The sequence below is a fragment of the Dioscorea cayenensis genome, chromosome 19 (genome assembly GCF_009730915.1).
Source record: "Dioscorea cayenensis subsp. rotundata cultivar TDr96_F1 chromosome 19, TDr96_F1_v2_PseudoChromosome.rev07_lg8_w22 25.fasta, whole genome shotgun sequence".
Lineage (NCBI taxonomy): Eukaryota > Viridiplantae > Streptophyta > Magnoliopsida > Dioscoreales > Dioscoreaceae > Dioscorea > Dioscorea cayenensis.
The window spans coordinates 30,228,140-30,253,439 of NC_052489.1; the positions used below are offsets into that span (position 1 = coordinate 30,228,140).

General features: G+C 37.0%; 4 protein-coding genes across 7 annotated transcripts; 2 read left to right on the plus strand and 2 right to left on the minus strand.

Moving 5' to 3' along the window:
- Positions 1-604: 604 nt before the first annotated feature.
- On the minus strand, positions 605-4,793 carry LOC120249642 (tubby-like F-box protein 3). 2 transcript variants are annotated; one of them, XM_039258219.1, is made up of 7 exons: positions 4,632-4,793; positions 3,982-4,449; positions 2,740-2,827; positions 2,520-2,649; positions 1,826-2,005; positions 1,248-1,727; positions 605-949 (listed from the first exon to the last, which is right to left on the minus strand). In XM_039258219.1, exons 2-6 carry the CDS (start codon positions 4,336-4,338, stop codon positions 1,256-1,258), a joined length of 1,227 nt encoding a protein of 408 aa, XP_039114153.1. In that variant the 5' UTR covers positions 4,339-4,449; positions 4,632-4,793; the 3' UTR covers positions 605-949; positions 1,248-1,255. The 2 variants fall into 2 exon arrangements, with proteins under 2 accessions (XP_039114153.1, XP_039114152.1); XM_039258218.1 differs by having other exon boundaries at positions 3,982-4,793.
- Positions 4,794-11,774: 6,981 nt separating this feature from the next.
- On the minus strand, positions 11,775-14,252 carry LOC120283351 (pentatricopeptide repeat-containing protein At3g29230-like). Its single transcript, XM_039290010.1, is given in 2 exon segments — positions 11,775-13,223; positions 13,225-14,252. Coding segments are annotated over 2 exon segments (2,046 nt in total). The 5' UTR covers positions 14,197-14,252; the 3' UTR covers positions 11,775-12,149.
- Positions 14,253-14,872: 620 nt separating this feature from the next.
- LOC120249817 (suppressor of mec-8 and unc-52 protein homolog 2) lies at positions 14,873-20,262 on the plus strand. Of its 3 annotated transcripts, none has more exons than XM_039258484.1 (12): positions 14,873-15,086; positions 15,164-15,217; positions 15,718-15,858; positions 15,978-16,027; positions 16,565-16,679; positions 17,316-17,364; positions 17,428-17,517; positions 17,730-17,798; positions 17,882-18,005; positions 18,779-19,131; positions 19,303-19,686; positions 19,828-20,262. In XM_039258484.1, the coding sequence occupies exons 2-12, from the start codon at positions 15,171-15,173 to the stop codon at positions 20,104-20,106; spliced, it is 1,701 nt and encodes a 566-aa protein (XP_039114418.1). In that variant the 5' UTR covers positions 14,873-15,086; positions 15,164-15,170; the 3' UTR covers positions 20,107-20,262. The 3 variants fall into 3 exon arrangements, with proteins under 3 accessions (XP_039114418.1, XP_039114420.1, XP_039114419.1); XM_039258486.1 differs by having other exon boundaries at positions 18,779-19,116; XM_039258485.1 differs by having other exon boundaries at positions 15,155-15,217; positions 19,828-20,106.
- A 769-nt stretch (positions 20,263-21,031) lies between these two features.
- Positions 21,032-24,896, plus strand: LOC120250549 (phosphatidylinositol 4-phosphate 5-kinase 6-like). Its single transcript, XM_039259376.1, is given in 9 exon segments — positions 21,032-21,611; positions 21,613-22,295; positions 22,596-22,763; positions 22,862-23,027; positions 23,100-23,216; positions 23,317-23,510; positions 23,606-23,739; positions 23,819-23,870; positions 24,252-24,896. Coding segments are annotated over 9 exon segments (2,304 nt in total). The 5' UTR covers positions 21,032-21,113; the 3' UTR covers positions 24,544-24,896.
- The last annotated feature ends 404 nt before the right edge of the window (positions 24,897-25,300 follow it).

The following is a 25,300-nucleotide window of genomic DNA, read 5'->3' on the forward strand; positions in this document are numbered from 1 at the left end:
TGTGGTGGTTATCCAGATGTGATGCATTGAATGAAGGTGCAGTCACCATAAATAATTTTTTTATAAAAAAAGTATTTATTTTTATAATATTAAATTCACATGATATGGGCAGAAGGTGGTGGTATGTCAAGTGTGAACGAACATCCAATTGAGTTTTAAAGTTAGTTGAGCAAAGACCATAACCTCATATAACAATCCAAATGCTTGTTCAGCAAATATGCCTTTTATCCTTATTTATTGTCCAGTCTTTTTATTAGACTTTTCAATGATTGTGCAAGTTTCCAATAACCAGAATATATTATTCTCATTGCATCAAAAAAGAAAAACAAATGAGGTTGTGTATGTGCATTCTTTTGCAAGTTGGAAGGTACGTAAGCTCCAATAATTCACAAAATAAGTGACCCAGAAACATGCAGAATAATCACACAGTAGGTATTGTAAGTTGACCATTAATTTGGGTGCAAGCTGCCAAACTGGTCCCTAATCAATAAAAATGTATAATTGGCACTCACATGCCAATTTCCATTAAAATTTAAACCATCTGCATCTACTTCACATTGATCACAAACTAAAGCCATTTTTTAAATTTCATAATCACATCATATCCGAGTTAACTGATAGATACCTTTGAAAAATTGAGTCTGCAGAATGCAATATAATGTTATGACAGTGGTTTAACGCACAACCCATGTGGATTGTTGCCTAAATCTCAAGTTTATCACATTGTATTGAAGTACATGTTTAGGCAATGATGAGTAGAGACGATAGTGAGGCCGGGATCGGAGATTGAGCACACTTACAAGAACAATATCTACAAACAAGCATACGGAAGACGGGTTTCAATGGAAGTTCATAAGCGCTTCAGTTCCTCAATGTCCTGAATCTTGATGTTTCCAAGACTTGCTCTGGTGGCCTCACACTCGATGCTTCAGGAATTCGGCTGCTACAACTGCAACATCAGCAGAATCAATTGAATAAAAATGTAAGGAATGACTATCTTTATGAACTATTATGATCAAATGCATGAATTATCTTGGAGAGCAATGTAATAGTTTTCATCTGCAAGTTAAACCACCTTCAACCCAACCGGCGTTTTTTCATGAATAAATGATTCAAAGCATTTCATTCAATCTTTTAGCATCAATCAAGGATACTAAGAAATAAATGATGTAGATTTACACTGGACTATGACCCTATACATACATCAAGCACATCTTCAGATGAAACAATATGAAAAGGGCACTCACCTTGTCATTTATTCACAAGCTATTTTTGTGTCAAAGCTGCTGAGGCATATAGCAAAGGCCTGAAAAGCTGATAAGGGGTACCGATAATCCATAGTGAACAAATCCTTTCCAACCTTTCCAAACTGAAGAAGCACTTTATCATGATCGGGACCAGCCGGCCCACCTTCTGCTGAAGCAACCAACTGGAAGTTCTTCACGGAAGCAACCGTTACCCGTCCCTTGAAATTCAAACACCAACATTGGAGTTGTTCATGCCACCTTGGAGCTTTGTTCTTTAAAACTAGCGTCCCTTCTTTTGGGACTGACAATGGTCCAGATGGGAAACTCTCTGAGCGAATGGACTTGGTTTTGAAGAAAGGGATTGATGGAAAGGAATCAAGATTGCTAAGAGGGAATTCGGTTGGTGTAGGAGCTTCCCCTCCTGGTTCAATTGCAGAGGAAGGAATTGAGTCCATGACACAATGCATTCTCCTAGGTCCCCTGTTAATTTTAAAAAATGTGTCTAAATACAAGATATATAACAAAGATGGGCAAAAAAAAAAACTAAATGATAACATCCATGTGATTATGTGACTTGCCTGGAACCCAAAACATTTAACTCATAAGCGATGTGGGCAATGGGATAGTTCCCAGCAGGTACCCTTGGGGAGACTTGTTTGGAACCTACAAAACGTGTCGAACGACTTTTCCAAGCCACAGTTCCAGTATGAGGTGGCTGACCATCATACACTGTAAATTTAGTTCCCAAAAAATTGGACCTGTCAGAAAAAAAAGAGCCCTGATGAGTGAGGCTGAAGAAAAAATTCATACATAACACTTAACCTTTTAAAGCTGTTATTCTAAAAAAGTAATATCATTTAAATTTGGTCTGGTTTATAAATTAAATCCTTTTGTTTACAACTCATACACCATATAATAGAAAGAAAGTGCCAGGAGGAGAACATCATGCTATCCCTAAGTAAAGAGTGTAATAAGATAACATAAAATTAAATGCTAAAAACTGCTCATAAGCTTAACATGGGAAAATGATAGCATATGTAAGTGAGCCTAACACCAAAAGTAGATGGGTCTCAAATTTAACCTTTTCCAATCTTTTGACTTAAAAAGCTTGGTAAAAATCATGCCACCATTAAAAAAATCAGTTCATAAACAGAACCTTTTAAACAGTCATCGACTTGTTATAACTTCAGAGGTTGGTGAAATACATGATGACTGTAATTCCAAATTTCATAACTAATGTTTAAGAAGCAAAAAAAGACTACTTGACCTTACCTCAGTTTTCCAATATATGTTCCGCTGCCTTTTGACATGTCATCAGCATCCAAAGAGATAATATAGTCAGTGCATGTAGGGCGTCGAAACCTCCGAGCAGCAAGAAGGAATTTACCTTCATCCGTCAAAGCTGCAGGAAATATTTATCAGAAATAGAACACACACAAACATACGGAGACAATATAAAAAAGACAATGAAATAGCGCATAAGATGACCAACCCGTAGTCAGACCAAGGAAAAGACGATATGTCTGATTTGTTCGATTCCTTTTGATAAAACACTGGATAAGCAAGTCCCTTGGACCAGGCTGCATGTATAGCAAGCGTTAGAAACTAATTTTAAAAATGAAAAAGTCAAGCTCAGAAAATTGAAAACGCATGAAAAGCTCAAATATAAGGTACTATTTCAGCATGAAAAAAAGCTTACTAATATATCAATATAGAGTTACTGGAATTAAATTATAAGTATTAACGATGCATTGACTATGTGGCTGCACCCAGAATATCCTTTGGTCTTCATCAATTTGCTTTGCTTACAATTAGCCATTAAGGTTGTGTTTTATTAAAGAGTAAGTGTGCTTGAGAGAATTCCTTTTGAAAATTGATTTGGAGGGACAACTTCTATATAAGCTAACCGTACCATGTGTTAATTAATAATACTCAAAATTAAATATTTTAAAATTAAAATTTTGTTTTTTAATTAGTAAATTTGTTTTACTAATATTGATATATTTTCAAAAAATTAATTAATAAATGTATTTAGTGAATGTGGTGGGGGTAAATCAAAGGTGTTTTGTTAGAGATATAGCTCACTAACTAAACATTCCCAAAATGTAAGGTAAATTTCTCTATTGATCAGAAGGTAAAAACTATGTTGAGGCACAGGACATTATGTTTATATCTCAAATCTCTAAGATGGACAATTTGATCATACAAACATTATTATAAGGAAACTAACACATAAAAGCTAATATGCCCACGATCATTACAAAACTAATACATCATATTTACTAAGAGATGGCCCATCGAGGAAAATAACCACCTAAAATCAGGATAATCAGGTGCCCTTTTTATTTAAGACTTAATGTAGCATACCAATTTTTACTTATAATTATATTTCAAGCTGGTATAATCTCTGGCCATAAATGCTTTTACAGTTGCTATCAACCTTAAATAAGTGCACATGTTTTGAACTATTATTAGGACAAAAATTTCATACTAGAAAGTGACGGTGAGTGCAGCATGAGTTCCACATAAATCTAATACTTCAGCAATTGACGTCCTATTCTAGTATAGCATAATCTCTACAATTTCAACAGTCAGACACTGAAATTGCATAATCATTTTTAAGCATACCCTAATAAATAGCAAAATTTAAACTCCTTACTCAACTAGCACGAAAAATAACATGAGCAACAAGGCAAATCTTAAATGATAATCAGAAAATGCTTAAAAGGCAAACCTGCTTCACTGAGATGGGAAATGTCACCTTCCCAGAAACCTCTAGTGTCTTAACAATCTCCTTCATGATCTCCCTCCAGCTCCTACAAACACCTGCACAGGCCACCACATGCTTTCGCGGGGGCCATGAGTGTTCTGAAGCCTCAATCCTCACCAACACCTCTCGCAGCAGCTCCAGAGGCATATTCGCCCAGCAGCTTTGCTTCAGCGATGCACCCAACGCTGGCATCCCCTGCCCATCGCCAACCAACCGATGCGATCTCGATCGCACTCCATATCCCAACCTCACATCAAACCCCTTCCTTGACATACTCCCAATCTCCCCCTTCATGTCATGAATTATACTCTTAAAAGACATGGAAACAAAACCAAAATCCCACACCTTCAACGACGATCCAATAATCTCAAGCAAACCAGATCTCAACTCCCTCCGAATATAGTTCACAATTCAAGCCAAACCATTGAGATCCTTCATAAATGAAGATAAAAGTCAAGTCTGAAGACCCAAAATCCAACCTTTAAAGCAAAACAATCAATTTCCTTCAATTTCTACACTTCTAAACCAAAAAACGATAACTCCGAGACCAATGGAACGTAAATTTCCCAGAAACAAAAGCCAATATGCACCGGTCTGATAGTATAAAGTAGTACCTGAGGGGAAAGAATCGAGGAACTGGCGTTCCAATTTCGGGAAGAAAAGATCAATACTTATAGAAATTCCAGCCTCCTTTGTGTGCCGAAAGAGGAGAATGAAAGAAAGAGAAAGGGAATGGGATTTAGTGCTGCTGCTTTGTCCCAATCTTATCTCCAAACAATTCATTTCAGACAACAATACACTTCCTGATACCACGCGAAGATGTTACTCCATCAGGTCACCGTACCACGTGGCGAATCAGTAATGCTGGTTAATCTCCAAAATCCAATTGAAAAACAACCACGTAGGATAGCAGGAGACAACAAACGTATTAAATTTCGCGATTATGATTATTATTATCAGATGCTTTATTGCCAGCTAAAACCGTCCGTGGCTTCCACGGAGCTCGTATAAAATCCAAATCGGAACTCATAAAGATGGCAATATTTTAGCTCTAAGCGGGGGCTTGGCTCATTAGGTGTTGTGATTGTGAACCTTGTCAAAGTGATGCCTTCTTGATTTCCACTTTTATTATTATTATTATTATTATTATTATTATTATTATTTTACCATCTTTTTAATTTTAAGTTGTGAGACTAAGTGAGAGTTGGGCCCCCTAATAGTGTTTTAATTCTTGTCCTTCAATGTTCTTTGAAATCAACGTGACGTAAGTGCCATGTTGCGGTCTGCAAGCATAAACATTCAAACTGACACCTATCCTTGAGGAATTAGTATAAAATATAGGCTTGCGTCTTAACCTTGGTGTCTACGCCTTACACCATCACATTTGGCTTTCAATACATATTGATATTGATCAAACTTTGCTGCTGATTTAAAAGAAAAGGTTTACCAGCTATTGACCTAAAAAGGAACATAAACAAAACAGGATCCTTATATAAAAGGCCGAGAGCTAACAAGATAATTAACTGCAATTAAACAAAATCCTTATATATATCTCACCAAAAATACTTCAAAATTATTTTGCCAGCGGTGGTGAGGCCAAATGGCATTTTGTGGGATTCACCATAGGGGAACATCCTGAGCCTGTGAGCCAGTTGGAGTGGGTCTCCTGCACAAGAGTCATAGGCAAAACTAGATTTAAGCTGGTTATATTATTGCTGGTGGACCCCGAATATTCAATACATTAAAAACACTAAACAGAGTTGATGGTCTGCCACTACCATTATTGAAAAAATAAAATAAAAATAAATACATATTCGATTACGTGCAACATAATCTAATCATATCTGCTGAGTTTGATGGGGATCTCTTTTAAGAAAAAGTTGCCCATGGGAAGTTGTTGTTTTCTTGGAGGAGCTCATAAAATGACAGCGCTAATCATCACAAAGAAGACCCTTGAGCCCAAGGGATGTGTAACGCTGTTTCTTAGAGTAGGGAGATTCCACTGATGGTTAAGGACCATTTTGAGAAGCATTACAAAATCTGTTTTGTTGTTAGTTATATCTAATCATTCTGCACTTCCTGAACTTTTTTGCTGTAGGATTGCTGATCTAAAATTCAAAGGTGAACCTCTAGTGCATACCCTAAACGTTTGAATTGCATTTATACTCCACCCAAAATCATATAATTGGGAATGCCAAACAAATAATAACTAACGACCAAAACAACTATAAATGTTAAGTATGAAAAAAGCATAAATGACTTAAGCAATCTATAAAATAAGAATTAGGGAAAATCAAACTATGGATAAATACATGACGTAGCTTCATTGAATACTTGAACGATATATGCACATCATCTACTCAAGTTGCATGACACCAAGTTAGAAAGCATGTGCCTTTGCTAGTTAGTTGGGCAGCTATCCTTTCTTATGCTGGACCCAGGTATTATGGCATTGTCCATGCAATGGATGGAGCAGACTAGACATCCCATTGAGTTGGAAAAAAGAGATACCATTGGAATCACAAACCACAGCATTATCTTATTTAAATAGATCAAACAACCTACCAACTAAGATTCTTGAAGAAGCTAGAATTTGATATTACAAAGTGGTCATCATGATGCTTGGCATCTTAGAAGGCGACAACTGCCTAGTACTGAGATCTAGAGCTAGAATCTCCCACTTGCAGATTGGAAGATGATCTACATCTTAACGCGTCAAACAGTAAATCAACAGAAGACTTGATGTCATCATTGATGAATATGGGTGCAGATAAGCAAAGGGTTAGCTGGTGAGCATTGCCAAGGGAAACCACTTTCCTCATAAGCATGAAGAGAGGGTAAAAATTCTTGATGCCACACTAACGAAGCTATGAAGATATAATCTAATGTCAGAGAATTGTTATATAGATCGGAACAGTTCTAGCATGGGCATCAGTAGATGACTCTACCAAGTGAACTGACATCTTTTATAAATTAGATATGTAACTGCAAATCACAGGCAACTGCAATATCTCAACTTTAATAGAAATAATTTCCATCCTAATGGGACAGTGATATCATCATTTATCAATATATTCAGTTGAGCATTTCTGGTGACACTGATCACAATGCAGAGCTATACTGCCACTTCTTGTGACTAATATGATACAGGAAAACTGCTGTTTGTTTTTTGTAGTGTTCACTGTTCATGCAGTTGCTCCATAAATTCAATAATTCACCCAACAAGGTGATAATTAAGTGTGAGTATTTCTGTTTCTCAATGGGAATTTAGAGTCATCAAGCATATTGGACTGACGACAATTCCTGCCAAATTTTCCTCTACGCTGCCAAAAGAACTAAATACTGACAATAATCAAGATGGTCAAGCATATAAATCTCATTTAAACCAAAACTATTCAAAACCTGCTACCTTGGTCTGAGAGAAGGGCTGAGATAAAAGTTAATTTCAGCTGAAAATTGCCAATTTCCTTTGGAACAAAAACTACCATGAGAGAGAGATTTCTAGAGGTAATTGCAGGACAACCATTTAAGGCAAAAAGAAAGACGATTTTCTTCTACCTGACCGACCAGCATATGAATATAGAGGAAAAATGGTAGCTGGTTCTCATAAATTTCAGAGCATTCTGTCTACAAGTGACAAGGTCTTGAAATATTATACTAACAAATGCTCTGAATATCTCATGGTTGAGCTCATTCCATTGGGGGGTCCTTGGGCATAACTAGAAATATGGTCATTTACCAAAAGATTATAAATGAGTGGCAAGGGTTCTGTTCATTTCTGTTTTTTTCCAAGGAAACAATAAACTAACTTCTGTTCAATATTGAAGCACCTTCCAATCATTATATATATATAAGAAATATTCTAGCTAAACAGCTCTATACTCTTCTCAATTAATAACACAAATGACATCATCATGAGAAAAATCCTGCTTGAGGATGTGTTTCATCATATTATGAGAATCAATTACCCAGATTATCTGTGACTTTCTTCTGTACGAACTAAACCATGGGGGTAAAGGAACAAACTAGATGGAAGACACAAACTCATTTTGATTGGCTCTTATGAATAAAACTTTGTAGATCAATGCAACATTTATGCAATTGTCAACCTCATACTAAAATCTCCTCTTATTGTGAAAATAAAAGAGGGCAAATCCATACTATGTCAAGGTTGAAGGAACATTTAGCAAATCTCAGAATTAGCACCATTCAAAAAATCTCCAAGTCATTAAGACCTTTCTATTGAAAACAAATTGAAAATAACAAGAACACTCTGCTGAAAAGGTACTGCAGAAAAACTCGTTTTTAAGATATGCATGAATGACCTGCAGATGAACATATAGCACGCTGATATACCAAGGAACATATATCTGTCTGGAACAACTGGAGATGTTATGTCCTCAGTTGCAGTGCAAGCATGGCATAGGAGAATTCTTAGGTACAACAACAGAAGAAGATCATTAAAGGAAAACTATACCTTGTTTGAGTAGCATTTGCCTTGTTTTGCTTTTCTCTCACCTCAATTCCATCTGCATAAAATCTAAATCTTTCCAAAGGACAAAGTCCATTTCTTTTTTCATGCTCAGGCTTATGATCCTTCTAATTTCAATCATGATTCAAGAATGCTACTGATAACAGCATTTGCAATTAGAAACATCTTTTGATTCCACAAAGCCTGCATGTACCCAAAAAGCATAATGAAACACCAAATCACCCTAAAATCACAACTGAATACCAAAAGAAACATCATAATTCAATCAATATACAAAGGAAAAAAATGGAATCAGAGGGAACGCCACTGTCAACATTGTTCATCGTGAAAAAATATCTTTTAATTAAGCAGAGGCTGCATTGTAGTCAAATCTCACGATAAAAAAACCAAATCACCATAAAATAACAAATAACAACAAGACTCAATAGAAAACGCCCACCGATTCACAATGATACACAAATGAATACAAGACCAATCACTGATCGCCATTCAGATCATCGCTCGAAATAACAAAACATCTTTTAAATCAAAAGATCCCTGATTCTACCCAAAATCCATGACCAATCATCAAATCACTGTAAAATCTCAACTGAAAAAGGAAAATAAATGGAAAATTTTCAGCAGATTCACACGGGAAGGAGAAAGAAACGGAAGGGCACTTACCAATCGCGGTGCGTGATGGGATCTCGCGAGAATGATTTCAAGAACCCTAGCTTGCCCGCTCAGAGGCCATTTCGCTAAATTTATAGCGAAATCGATACGGTTTGGCGGGAGGCAAAGCCTTGCGTCGAGATGCGTGTTCCAACTCACATGGGATATCCACCGTTGGATGTTCACCGGGTGGATATTTTTTTTGTGAAAATATCCAATAATAATAATAATAACTAGATGCATAAGAGATTTTAAAATTTTGTGACGAATTTATATAAAATAATATAATTAAACAACTCCTACCATAAAAACTATTTTATACTTTGAATTTCAAAATTCTTATGGATATTTATTACATAAATAATTAAGTGTAATTAATATTTTTAATTATTAATATTATAAATAATATAAATAAAAACTTAAAATATTATTAAAAAAATTAAAATTGTTCTTTAAAATGCTCTCGGAGTAGATTATAGTATAGATAATAATAAATTTATTTTAATGACAACAATAGTATAACTTTGCTTTAAACAAAAAAATATATTTTATTTAATACATAAGGATAAAAGATAGGGTAAACTACATATTTAGTCACTAAACTATTCGTGTTTTCCTAATCTGGTCACTAAACAAAAAAAAATTTCAATTGGATCACTAATGTTAGCATTTCATTCCAATCGAGTCACTAATCACAACGTCGTTACCTTCATGCTGAGCTGGCGCACCACGTCACCTGACACATGTCAGATTTTTTGTTGGGTTGTTGATGTGGATTCCACTTCAGCATTAGGCTTCACGTGATGATTTGACTGGCACCAAACTCATCACACTTTCCCCTTTTCCTTGAGGGGAAAAAGAAAAAGGTTCAAGGCTTCTCTTTCCTTATTGATCTTGGCCCTCGTTGTATGGTTCAAGAGATTGCAAGAAATTCAGGGTTTCTTTGACGAGGGTTTTGTGGTGGATGGAGGATGATGTCGAAGCTGAGCTCCAAGACATCCAAGGTATGGATCCCAATCACAAGAAATCTTCAAGTTCTTAGTGTACTTCTTTTTTGGATAAATTTTAGGGTTTTTAACTTGGATTCTTGCTTCTAATTGTGTTCTTGACATGAATACGATGGGCTTTTAGTCACTGAAGGGTTTATGAGTTCATTCTTGGATGATCGTTGAAGGGTTTAATTCACTTTTCTTGAATGTTTTGTGGTTCTTGATCGTATTCTCTTTTTGATTAAAATTGATCCAAGAGTACTATAAGCTTCTTTTGTGCAGGTTTCTTCTCAAGTGCTTATTAACACACAAAATTCTTGTACCAATGAAACCATTTCTGCAAATACCCAACCAAATAGACCACATAGAAGGCCAGTGGCGTCAAGGTATTTGGGAGATTCAACAAAAAATGGAATTGCAGCCAAGGGGAAGAGGCAACATAAAGAGATAGCATCAAATAGGAGACATGACAAGAAGGACTGTTATTGGCGAGGTTGCCCTAATTGTGTAAACATCACTTAAGTTTTTTGTACTTTTGTAATAGCTCAGAATGCCAAAATGGGTAGGCAATTTTTGTTGTGTTCAACAAGTAGAAACTAATGTATGTCTTTAATTATGTTATGTTAGTGGTGTTTTTGGGAGAAAATACTTATGTTTTGTTATGTTACAAATGGATGTTGCTTTTTGAACAATTTTTGAAAATACTGGTGTTTTGTTTTGTTATGTTGCTTTTCATTTAAAGAACAAATGCACAGGATGCTAAAATAATCTACATATTTAGTTACTAAACTATTTGCATTTTCCTAATCAGGTCACTAAACTAAAAAAAAAAAATCAATTGGGTCATTGCTAAAGTGGAATGCCACGTCAACAACCCAACAAAAAATCTGACACATGTCAGGTGACGTGGCGTGCCAGCTCAGCATCAAGATAACGGCGTTGTGGCGAGTGACTTGATTGGAATGAAATGCTAACGTTAGTGACCCAATTGAAATTTTTTTTTGTTTAGTGACCAGATTAGGAAAACACGAATAGTTTAGTGACTAAATATGTAGTTTACCCTAAAAGATATACACTATCTGTAATATACAATTAAGTTTAATCATTTAATGAGATACCAAAAAAAGTATAAATTCAATTAATTAACCATACATCAAGGAGGAAGGAAGACATCAGCACAGAAAAAAAAATTTATTTATTTATTTATGTCTTAATTATTTATTTTTGTTGCATTATATTTTTATTCGTTTTACTAAATCTTTATATTAGTGGAAGTGTTCAAATAAAATAAATTAGTTGTCTATTTAATCTTTTAAACTCACTAAATTATGCTATAAACCTTTTTACTAAAGCAGTAAAGCCATTGTCATTAATCATGTTTTCTTGCTATCCTACGTGCAATTAATTAAAAAATAAAGCATCATTGATTTTAAGTTTAAATTATAGTTTAAGTGCAAATAATTGTCACCCCACCTATGACACAATGGAATAAATTTAATTACATGCATCAAAAGATATGACAAATGTAGTAAATTGACATTATTATTATTATTATTATTTGAGAAAAACAATAAGCACTAGAACCCAGGGACGTGCATGCCGATCCACGTACTCTCATCTTACTCAAGGCATGAGGTTCAATCCCGAGATTCTCCTGAAACGAACGTCCTATGTAAGGGACCTTGATACCAATTGATCCCAAAGGTCGTTGGTAAATTGCATTATTATGTAGTAATAAAATACACACAAATTTACACTAGTGTAAATTAATATATCTAATAAATTCAATTCACCAATACCCCATACAAGAACAAGATCCACCAAGAAAATGGTGAAACCTGTTCCTATCTCTAACAATGATCTCCCTGTCCTCCAATTCAGACACCAACTCCATCACTCTATGACAATCACTGCAAATTCTCAAGTTCTTCACAATTCTAATAGGAAACAACTTCCCCTTCTTAGAACTTATAAGAGCAAAACACATTGCAAGCTTCTCACTATGGCCCATACAAAGCCTCTTCCTTTTCCTCTTCATCCAAGTTCCTCAGCAATGCGCCAGTGTCTGGCTTGTATCCCTTTAGCTTGAGCTTCTCCATCAGCGCATCAATGGCTGCATATATCTCATCAGACCTTGGATGTAGCTTATCTCCAGCAGTGAACTCATGGAGCACTCCATCTATCTCTACAGTGCTACAACCTGGCACTTTTTTCACATTGTGTTCTCTCATTTGAGCTCTCACCTTCTCAACATCCTCCCATTTTCCTTGTGATGCATATACATTAGAGAGTAATACATAGTTACCATCATGTCTTGAGTCTAATTGTAGAAGTTGTCCTGCTGCCTCTTCAGCAAGCTCGACATCGTGCTGGTTCCTGCATGCAGCCAGCAATGCTGCCCAGACTACAGAGTCTGGTTTTATCGGCATTATCTTAATGAACTTGTAAGCTTCCTTCAATCGCCCTGCACGACCGAGAAGATCAATGACACATCCATAATGTTCTAGTCGCGGTACAATGTTATACTGCCTTTGCATTGATTTGAATAGCTTTAATCCCTCATCAACCAGTCCAGCATGACTGCATGCATTCAGCAAGCCAATGTATGTAATGTCATTGGGCATAATGCCATTCTTTTCCATTGAAGAGAAGAGATTTAGTGCCTCATTTCCTTTTCCATGAATTGCCAATGCATTGATCATTGCATTCCATGATGTCAAATGCTTCTCTTCCATTTCTAAGAACAAGCGGCGGGAACAGTTCAAGTCACCGCATTTCGCATACATGTCAATGAGGGCTGTTGTTAAGAAGATGTCAGACTGTATTTTGTTCTCCTGAATGAAAGTGTGGATTTGCTCTCCTTGAGAAAGAACACCTGTTTGGGAGCAGGCGTCAATCAAACTCACCATTGTCATGCCATCGGGCCTCACACCTTGCATCGACCGAAACAATTCAATCGCTTGGGCTGGTCTCTGATTCTGAGAATACCCAGCAATCATAGCATTCCATGCAATCAAATCCTTGTCATGAATTCCATCAAACACTCTCCGCGCATCATCAATCCTGCCAATCTTAGCATACAAACTCAGTAAAGCAGTTGAAACTTTGAGTTGAAGTCATTGATTTTGCCAAACATATGATATTCTCGACTAGAACAACGTCCGGTGATTGAACACTGGCACATGCCGACAAGACCGACAAAATTGTAGTGCAGTCTGGTTTCATCCCGGCCTCAAGCATCCGAGAGAACACCAGCAACGCCTCATCATGCTTACCATTCTGTGAATACCCAGAAATCAACACGTTCCATGACACCAAACTCCTCTCAGGCATTTGATCGAACAGCTCTCGCGCAATCTCCATTTCTCCAGCCTTCGCGTGTGCGCTCACCAACGTATTCCAAGAAACAACATCTCGTTGCGGCATTTCATCGAACACCTTCCTCGCCATCCGCAACTCCCCGGCATTCACCAACCCTGACATCATTATATTCCAAGAGATCGAATCCTTCTTCTCCATTGCTCCAAAAACACTGATGCCATCCTCACTCTTCCCGCATTTGAAGTACATATCCATGAGAGAGTTTAACACGAAGACGTCGCTGCAGACCTCGGCGCTCTTTGCCACGCTCGCGTGCACTTGCCTCGCGAGCTCCACATTGGAAATCCCAACACAAGCTTTGGAAACATAAGGAAAAGTGCGCGCATTGGGAGAAAACCTTCGAGCGAGCACTTTGCTGGCATAAAACGAGATCGCGAGTTCATGGATGGAGGATTGGACGTAAAGCCTGAGGATGGCGTTGCAGAGGACGATGTCAGGGTCGGGGATGGAGTCGAAGATACGAGCGGCGTAGGTTGCGGCGGAGGGAGAGGAGGGGGCGGAGGAGATGAGCTTGGTGATGAGGATGGTGTCGTGGTGTAGGCCTCGGCGGAAGAGATGGGCATGGATTTGCTTGAGCTGGTGGAGAGGGAAGGTTTTCTGGTCTTTGAGGATGGCCAGAGGAGAAGGAGGAGATGGCGAAGGCTTGGAAGTGAGTGGGAACGCCATTGGAGAACAGTCCTCAGCTTCATTGGAGCTCTGCGAGCGAGAGAGAGAGAGAGAGAGAGAGAGAGAGAGAGAGAGATTTTAGTTAAAATTTAATTAATTGGTTTATTTTAAATTAAAATAGTTAATTAAGATATATAGAACATTGCCTTTTTTTTTAAAAAAAAAAAAAATTAAAGACAAAGTATCAATATATTTTTGGGAAGGTGAATATATAATTAAATTTTTTAAAATTATTTAAGTAAAACAAAGATTTGTGATAACCAACCAGATAGGTAAAGGTGTTTGTTTCTAAAAAATCTCAAAATCAAACTTGAGTTTTTACTCAAAATGAGCGACATATATATTGATATTGTCGAACTCGTTAAACCCTCACTTTTTGTCCATTTTCTTATACGAAAAAATTTACATGATAAGTAAAAATGAAAAGTGTATATATTATTATAAAATCTTTTCGATTTTATTAAAGACTGTTTAGATTAATAACGTTTTCTAGGTGACTTAAATAGAATTTTGTTCAGATAAGTTAGAAAAAAATATATTATAATATATATTAATTATATATTTTTTAAAAAAGGAATAAGATAGTTGGGCCAAGTAGTGAGGCCTATATGTGGGCCCAATAATGGGCCTATGAAGGAAAAGCCCAGTTAAAGCAAGAGCTCACAAAACTGTTGCTCCTTTGGCTGGTTCGCGAGGGAAGCACTGAAGATCAGCGCGAGCCTCGAGCTTCTCCAAATCCCCAAATCCTATTTCATCATCTCCTTTCTTCGATTCACTTCGCTTCACTCTTTCTAGGGATTTCTCGATCAGCAGCGAGGAGTAGGAGAGGCTTCAGCTCTTGTTATTGCCAAACCTTGAATTTTGTTGATTGAGGAACCCTAGAAACGAAGGTATAGATTTAATTTTGGAGTTAGGGTTTTTTCTTTTTTAATTGTTTCTTTATTTTGATTTTTCTTAGATTTCTTAGGTTAACAATGTCTTCGGCGAAGAAGAACTACAAGGAGAAGATGATGCGACGCAAGTATGATGCTTCCCTTGGTTCTCTATCCATCTATTTTGCTATTTAATTTTTCCCACTTTCTGGGTTTTATTTGTGAGGCTTGGCGGTGTTGATTGGTATGTTGAATTGAATAGTGGAGTTCTTAATCTCATGTTTTTTTTATAGATATTAGACAAAATTCGTGTATTTTGTTGAAATATGCTGGTTCTTTGTTCTATAATATCTAGTGTGTGAGATTTTATTTTATTTTATTTTATTGTTTTATTCTGGATGGGTCCTTGTGAGCAATTACTTCCAGTGGAGATATTTGTGGTTCTTTATAGTGATTTTGGCCTCACAACGCTCTAAATGTAATGTTTTTGGAGATTTTTTGGCCAAGAGTGAATTCATTTGTTCATTGAAGTATTGTTCATTGCAACTTGTCTAGTTTTTCGGAATTTTTAATGTGAAAATTAAGTGCATTTTTACCATTTATTTCTACTGCCTTGATGGTTTGAATTGAGTGTCTTGCTTTTGTACAGGGAGGAGAAGCATGAAGAACCAGAAATACCTAAATATCGAGATCGCGCTAAAGAGCGAAGGGAAGACCAAAACCCTGATTATGAGCCAACAGAGCTGGGCTCATTTCATGCAGTCGCCCCTCCTGGAGCTGCTAACCTAAGGTCAATTTGAAACATGCAGTTTTTTTGTATATTTGGTTAACTAAACTCGCAAGCTTATGCCGTTTGACTTTCCTTGGTTCTTTTGTTGTGAATGAATCTGTCTGATTCTGACTTTGCAGGCCAGCTGATGCACATAAGCTATCCATTGAAAATAGCAAATATCTTGGAGGTTGGTCTGTTTCTTGTCTTGTCTTGTTTTCTTTTATAATCTGAAAGTTGGGCATTCTCTATATGAAGCATAATTGCCATTTGCAGTGTCTCTTTGCATGAAAATGTACTTTTTTTAATTCTCTACTTTTCACATCTAATCTGATTTGCATTTACTGTATACCGATTAGGTTTTGTGTCTCCTGTAGTGTTTAGATTCATATTCACTATTTTTCCATAGAAATTTCTCTTGTAATGTTCTCTGTTGACAAACTTTGATTGTATATATTTTAATTCCTGGTATGCAAGTATACCGACTTGTTCGGAGAGCAAGTCTTTTACAGTTTGTTTTAGCAACTCATCACATTTCTGAGATCATCAATTTGATGTGTGAATCAGCCCCTGGGAAGTTTTCATGACATCCACATGAAACTTTCAGGGTGTAGCAACAATTTTTGAAACCTTTTTATTGTATGGCATTTGAATAATGGTATGACATGCTTTTTGAGAAGACTAAAAAGTGAATTAATATTCTCTATGAAAATGTGCTATTTCTCAGGGGATGTCGAGCATACACATTTGGTTAAAGGTTTGGATTTTGCTTTGCTTCACAAGGTAAGGAGTGAGATGGAGAAGAAACCAGATGTTGAAGATGAAATTGATGGAAACTCTAGGTAAATCCAAATGCTAGTAGCTTACTATTAACTTGTTATTTCGTGTATGTGCACATGCGCACGCTTTTATATATTTTTAGTTCATTGTAACTGTCTTCTAATTTTTGTACATATGAGGATGAATGTGTGCATTAGATATTGCTTTTGGGATAATTAGAGCATATTCCACTTTTATTGTCATTCTTATAAATTCAGAGTAGTATATAAAATTGTTATCTGCTTATCTTTTCATTGAAGTAGTATTGCATTTCAAATTTGTCCAAAAATCCTATGAAGTGGTTCATCTGTTCACAGCTTCTTTACATGTTATTATATAAATATGTTTAAATAATGATCTCAACTTGTATAAGCCTGTCTTGAAGTTTGTTTCCATCATGATGCTTGAGGTAGCTAAGGTTGTTGATAATGAAATTATGGTTCGAATTGGCCTAGATCACATGCAGTGATATCTAAATAAAAGTGTTTGTCTCTATACATTCTGCTGCAGGATCTCTTGGATTATTTTGGTGCGAAAGAATCTTTCTTATCATGTGTGACATTTAACTTTCTAAGCTAAATGCTAATTTACACAATATGTTAAGTTTTTTAGATAAGCCATTATAGGTGATATACTGATGAAAATACATTGTTCCTCAGATCATCCAAGGAAGATCAGCCAGTGTCCTTTCGAACTGCGACTGCAAAGGTACATTAATTTAATTTCTTATATTTTGAATTCTGGTCTTCTGACTGTGTTCTTTGATTATAGTCGGTATATCAATGGATTGTCAAGCCACAGAGCACTATCAAGGCTAATGAGATGTTTCTTCCAGGTAGGATGGCGTTCATTTTCAACATGGTAAGTTGAGCTGTGTTCATTTTAACCTGTGGTCTTATTTTGTCTTTGTTATTCCCTTCTTTTAGTTTTTATCTTTATTAGTTAAATGCTTCTGCATATTGATCTATATTTGATCTACTGATTTGATAGGACAATAGCTGCTTTTTGGTTTTTACGCTTGGTGCCATTAAAATCACACATAAATTTTACTGCCACTTAATATTTTTCTTCAGGATACTGGATTTTCTCATGACATCCCTACTACTCTTCATAGAAGTAAAGCTGATTGCCCTATTCCAGAGGTTCATATTCTATTTTGGTAAACCTTTGATGATGCCATTATGGTTAAATTTGGCTCAGGTCATGAATTTATTTGATGATGTAGGAAATGGTTACTGTCAGTGTGGATGGTTCTGTACTTGAGAGAATTTCGAAAATCATGTCTTATCTTCGCCTTGGATCATCTGGAAAGGTTATGAAGAAAAAGAAAAAGGACAAAGATGTCAAAGGTTTGTTTCTTTTTACAAATTAAGAGCAAGGCATGTTAGTTAGATACTTAGATCTATACGCTGCACTAATTGAAAAGGAAATTATCGTCTAACTAAAAAAAATGATATCTAAAAGTTCAACTGCCTGCTTGAAGAATATAATAGTTGTGAAACAGGAAGACAGCCGTTGGTTCTAACAAATTAAAAAGCTTACTTGATAATGAAGAAATGCTGTATGGTACACTGTAGCTGGGACCAAGCTTCTTTGTCTTCTTTTATTTTATGGGCTTTTGATCTTTGGGTCAGTTAATTACTTTCTACACATTTCTTGAAATTCAAAATTTTTCAATCTCAAATGTTTGAAGGTGGCCTCTCAAGCAGAGCTCAGTGCTGTCTCTGACTAAAACACTAATCTAGAAGATAAAATCATTGTCAATATGAGAATCCAGTACCATTGAAACCTTGTGGTGGGCTGCCAGTTTGTGGGCAGGAAAATAGTTGCTAAGGGACATGTTCTCAAACTGGAATGAGTTTTTTGTAGCTTTTGTGGTGGAGGTTTTAAAGACATATAGCTAGAACAATCATAGTCATTGTACCAATTTCTTTATTCTCAAGGGATAACAAATTCATTGAAACCAGTGGTTGAACGGTCCATTTCCATATTAAGATTTCAATTTTACTTTTTTCCCCTTCTTCCAGAAGTATTTTCTTGATGTTGAGTGTGCATTGAAGACAGAAATCGGTGTTGTTTGTTATTACGGGTCTCATCATTATTAATAACATTCCATTTGCAGGCAAAATTTCCACAGTGGGTAATGGTTATGATGAATTTGAGAAACCTTTGCAGCATCATGATGGTGGCATTTTGGTGAATAAACCAGAAAGAGAGATTTTGCCACCACCACCTCCTAGGAGAAACAATGGTGATGTGCGGGAGAAACAACCCCTTCCTATTGCAAGAACTGTGGAGGATGACATTTTTGTTGGGGATGGTATTGACTATGACATTCCCAACAAAGACATGAGTCAGAGCCCAATTTCTGAAGACATGGAAGAGTCCCCAAGAAACAAGGAGAGACAATCTTATTTCAACGAACCTGTTTATGGTCCTGTTCCACCTGAAACTGCTCAGGTTTGGGGACAAACTGTGAGTTTCTTCCACAATAGATATTATTTAAGTTCAACTGTAGGTAAATAATTTCTGATATGCAATAGAATGACTTGGGTGAAGAATATGCTATGGTACTTTTATCCTTTTACTGGTCCAGTGTTTTATACTTCATATTTAGTCAAAATGTAATAAGTTTTATTATTGCAGAATGGATATGATACTGCCCAAGCTCAAGTGGTGGCTGCCGGTTATCAAGGAGACTGGCAGGATTATCAGTATGCTGAGCAACTAGCTTATCCAGATCAATACCTCCAGCAGAACATTCAAGAATATGATGCACTAGCTGCAACAAATTTGCTTCAGGATCCTCGCTTTATGACCCAAGAAGACAAGGATAGAGGCTTAGGGTCTGTTTTTAAGCGAGATGACCAAAGACTTCAACAACTGAGGGAAAAGGATGCTCGAGAAAAAGATCCAAATTTTATTTCCGAGAGCTACTCAGAATGCTATCCTGGTTATCAGGAGTATAATCGTGAGATTGTGGACAGTGATGATGAAGATGACTTGTCAAAAATGGATATGGGTGGCCGGGTAAAGCAATCTCTTTTTAGAAAGATAATTCTGACTCTGAAAATTCTGAATCCATAAATAATTTGTTTTTTGTAACCTTTTTCTATTTTCCTAAGACTTGGTGTTTTCCTGATGCTAACTTACATGAATGTTGAAATATAGGCCAAAGGTCGCCTTCACCGATGGGACTTTGAGACAGAAGAGGAATGGGCAACATACAATGAGCAAAAGGAGGCAATGCCAAAGGCTGCATTCCAGTTTGGTGTGAAGATGCAGGATGGCAGGAAGACGAGGAAGCAGAACAAGGATCAGAAAATTAACAATGAACTGCACAAGATCAATAAAATCCTTGCAAGGAAGAAAGGCGAGCGAGGGGAGGGCAATGATGACGGAGGCGGATACGATGAAGATCCACAACCTGCGAAGAAGCTTCGCATTTGAAATGGATGTGCCAATTCAAGATTATCTAGTCATAGCATTTTGTTACTTATATCAAGCTTATGTTGAAATCACCTGAAATTCCTCTGATGCTTTAAAATTCTCAATATGAAAATGATGCTTGTTTTGTTGGGCATTATTATTTTTTTGTCCCTCTCAGGGTCTCGGATTATTTATGATTGTTGTACAACGTGCATGTAAGTAAATACAAGATATTTGTTTCTCTTTATTGACTTAAAAGAGATATTAAAATTATGATCAATAAGATAATGCCTTTAAGATAGTCAAAACATTCTGATAATCTAAACATGATCTAATCTTTTGGTTGGTCAGGATACTTGATTCTCAGGACAAGTTTCAAAAATATGTGTCTTTTGAGAATGTGATGTTTGAAACTTATTAGAAAATACACACTTGTTGTTTATATTTAAATTTTAAACAAAAATAATAAAAATGAATAAATAAATAACTAAACTACAAAATTAGTTTAAATCTCTAATGGTGAACCCAAAAGAAACACTACAACAAATTTTTCTTAAAGAAAAAAATCATCCTGTCAGGCTAACTAAAATATTGAACAGGATTAAATAAAAACAAATAAAATAGCTAAAAAAAAAGGTTTACTTTAATATTAAAAGATAAGGGGAAAAAAACATCCAGCTAAGAAACTACCGTTTCCATCCATGCCCTTCCCTCCAAATGTTTGGTATTCACGCTTTCAGAGGCGCCAAACGAGGAGCATCGTCACGACCAAGAAAATTAAATTAATTAAATAAATAAATTAATTAAAAAAACAAATTAACTAATAGAAGACAACGAATTTATTTAAAAATAAATAAAAATAATTTATATAAAAATTATTAAAAAAAAAAACCATTTACCCTAATTTTCGCTTTCCATTGGACAATGAAGAAGAAGAAGAAGAAGAAGAAGAACGAGAGAGAGAGAAAGAGAAGGTAGAGAGAGAGAGAGAGAGAGAGAGAGAGAGAGAGAGAAAGCCATTAGAGACGATGCACAAGGAGCTCCAGCAGCGCGTCAAGGCCTGGGAGTCCACCATTCGGAAGATGCATGTCCCGGGCGGTCGCCGCCGGGGCTTCATCTTCTCGGCCACCTCTGTCGCGCCGGCGGACGACGCTGAGTCCGCCGAAACATCTGTTGATGCCGACGGTGAGGTATCTCGAGTTGAACGGCTTCTTCCTGATGGGGACTTCTACTCCGGCGATTGGCATGGTGGGATGCCGCACGGAATGGGGAAGTATCTCTGGACGGATGGGTGTATGTACGAGGGGGAGTGGCGCGGTGGGCGGACTACCGGACGGGGGAGGTTCTCGTGGCCGTGTGGTGCGACGTATGAAGGGGAGTTCAAGTCTGGGTTCATGGATGGTGTTGGGACGTACACGGGTTCGTCCGGGGAGACGTATCGAGGGGGTTGGTCGATGAATCTGAAGCATGGGAGGGGGAGGAAGTCGTACGCCAATGGAGATCACTACGACGGCGAGTGGCGGTCTGGGGTTTCAGGAAGGGAGCGGGAGGTATGCGTGGGTGAATGGGAATGAGTATGCGGGGCAGTGGCGGAATGGATTGATGCATGGCCGGGGAGTGCTTGTGTGGTCGGGTGGGGAACTTTATGATGGGGCGTGGGAGGGTGGGGAGCCGAGAGGGAATGGGAGCTTCCGATGGGCGGATGGGAGCTTGTATGTTGGGTTTTGGAGTAGAGATGAAGGGAATGGGGAGTGGGAGCAGAAGGGAGTGTATTATCCGGCGCCGACGGCGGCGTCGCCTGCCGCAAGGGATGCACTTGAGGTGTTTGGTGAAATGCTTAGGCAATGCAAGGTGTGTCAGGATGAGGTGATGCCTATTCTACCTTCGCAGAAGATGATAAATTTGGCAGGAGATGGGAAGGGGAGGAGGAGGGCCTCTGCGGATGCACCTGGTACCACAGTGCGTAGGCCTAATGGAAGGACAAAAACTATGGTTTGTATTGATAATGGGTGCAAATGGGAAGCGGATGAAGATGCTGCGAGTCAGAGCACGGAGAGGAGTGCTAATGCATCGGAGGAGATGGGTGGGAGGTCGGGAAGGAGTGTGGCACCTTTGCGGTGGTCAGGGAGGGAGATGAAGAGACAAGGTGTGACCATTTCCAAGGGGCACAAAAATTATGAGCTCATGCTCAATTTACAGCTTGGAATCAGGTATAGCTCTTCTCCTTGTTTTGTTTGGCTTCTTAATTTTCTGGTGTGAAAAATGTTGTTTTTATGATGAGTTTGCGTGGAGTTTTGTGATGAACTGAACTGTTTGATATTGTTGATACTTGTTTTCATCCTGCTTAGAATAGCTAAACAAGAAGATTTTGCATCCTTGATGATCCATTTTTCCTTCTCTATGTTATGTGTTTGGCTTTCAGAATCACAGAAAATCTTTTGTCAAGATTTTTTTTTTCCCTGGATGACTGCCCTTTACATTCAGTAGCAATTTTTGTTATGATGGTTCAGGCATGCTGTAGGAAAACAAGCTCCGACTGCGTCATTTGATTTGAAAGCATCAGCATTTGACCCAAAAGAGAAAGTTTGGACGAGATTCCCACCGGAAGGATCAAAACACACTCCCCCACACCAATCATGCGATTTCAGGTGGAAGGATTACTGCCCTAAGGTGTTCAGGTTAGTTGTCGAGACATTTTTATTCTGTCCTTTGTGCAATATATTTGATGTTCTTTTAATACATGATTAACATCGTTTCTTCCATTAATTAATGCTAGGATGCTCCGTAGTTTATTCAAGGTCGATACAGCTGATTATATGCTTTCTATCTGTGGAAATGATGCCCTTCGGGAACTCTCATCACCAGGCAAAAGTGGAAGCTTCTTTTACCTGACAAATGATGACCGGTATATGATAAAGACAGTGAAGAAGGCTGAAGTCAAAGTGAGTTTCTTGATTGTCATTGATTTTTCCCAGTTTAAGAGTATAGTTTATGAGTTAATTGTTGTTATGCAGGTGCTTCTGAAGATGCTTCCAGCCTATTACAATCATGTTCGTTCCTATGAAAATACTTTGGTAACCAAATTCTATGGTCTGCATTGTGTGAAAGTAACTGGATCGAATCAGAAGAAGGTTAGGAACATGTGAATGTTTCATTATCTGTCGGTTGTAAATGGCTATATTAAATGCACAAACCTGAGATCTTCTGCTTTCTTTCTTCTGCTTCAATCAGGTTCGTTTTGTCATAATGGGAAATTTGTGCTGCACAGAGTATTCTATTCACCGTCGTTATGATCTCAAAGGCTCTTCCCATGGCCGGACTACTGAGAAGCCTGATGTGGAAATTGATGAGAACACTACTTTGAAAGACCTTGACCTCACTTTCGCATTCAGACTGCAAAAAAATTGGTTCCAAGAATTCGAAAGGTAGGTAAGGTCTGATTTTTTTGCCTATGTATCTATCTTAAAAGCCATTATAAAGTCCCAGTCTTATGACCTTGACAAACATGTGCCTTTTGCAGGCAAATTGATAAAGACTGTGAATTTCTAGAACAAGAGAAAATCATGGACTACAGTCTATTGGTCGGCATTCACTTTAGAGACTCATTGTCCAATGATGCAACATCAACTGATAATTATTCTCAAACATCAACAAGTTAGATTCTTTAATGTTAAATTTGGATTTAAGTTTGTTACTTGCTATGGTGCTAAGTTTGTGGTTTTGTTGGTTGAAGGTAGCAGCGATCATGGTAAATCAAGCGATGTATTGCCTCATCTTCGGAATCGGTATGGTTCAAGACCTTAAAAGTTTGCTTTCAACTCTCTGCTGGAAAATTAATGTAATTCGTGTCGAGAATCATCTTAAATTTGTCTAGGGAGAAGCAGTAATAATTTAAATTTTAGATGTTAATGGTTGCAATTGTTCAGATGAACAGAGATCATTCTCTCCTTGAGGTCCAATTGTTTGAAACTTTAAACTTGTCATCACTTGCACAGCAATTTAGCAAATGACAATGATAAGAAATTAAGAATGTCTGAGTTCATTTGTTTCGTTTGTAATTTGAGCATTAGTGGTCCTTTGTAAGGCAATTATACAAATGATCTCTTAAGTCTTTAATTCAAGTTACCATTCTTACCTTTTGCACTACTTCCTTGGTTGTTCTTCAGGCGGGTGATGGTAAGACTAGGCATGAACATGCCAGCCAAGGTTGTGCATGCAACGAGACGACATGACAGTGAAGGCCAGTTGATCAGTGAGTCAACTCCGGGTGAGTTCTATCATGTTATATTGTTCTTTGGCATCATAGACATACTCCAAGACTATGACATCAGCAAGAAGCTCGAGCACGCATACAAGTCTATCCAATATGACTCAACCTCAATATCAGCCGTCGATCCAAAGCTCTACGCAAAGCGGTTCAAGGATTTCATGTACCGAGTTTTCATCGAAGATTCCTGAAGAACAGCCTAAGGTTAAAAGTAACTACATTTTTGTTCTGGATTGAACTAGGATCAGGATTAAGAAGAAAGAACAGGATAAATTGCAGTTATCAGAAGTGAATCAATGAATTCATTTAAAAAATGGTTGAGAATGTCTGTTTCGACATCCAACAAACACAACCCTACCAGGGATCAGAAAATCTGAAATGTGCATTACAAAGCAAATGGTCTCTCCAGCTGAGAAAATTTTGGCACAAGCAGAGCCAGAGTTGTAACTTGTACATTTTGTTATACACAGGTGGTTAAATTGTATATTAAAGTTCATTCTTTTTACAATTATTTTTTTATTTTTTATACTATTATTTTTTTAAATCATTACTTCTGAAACATATATGAAAAACTCTTTTACTGGAAATTCATTGTTAGAGAAGAACATGTAAAATTGGACATGGAGAGAATTGTTTGTTATCTGTAAACTATTTTCATGAATGATCTCCGAGAAATGAAACATTTACTTGTTCATGATTTTGGTTGGAAATCTTATTCTCCGGAATCTTTAGGAGTTTGTGCGTTATTTTTTTATATAATTTTATTTCGTTATTATAAAAGTAATATTAAGGTGTACCACAATATCAACTACTGATCTAAATTACTGATCTAAATAAAGCATTGTTTGGTAGAAATTGGAAATACCATGTGAAATATGAACCTGGTGACATTGTGCAAATAATCCCAGTATATCAAATGAATACATTAATTCAAACATAATGTAATAA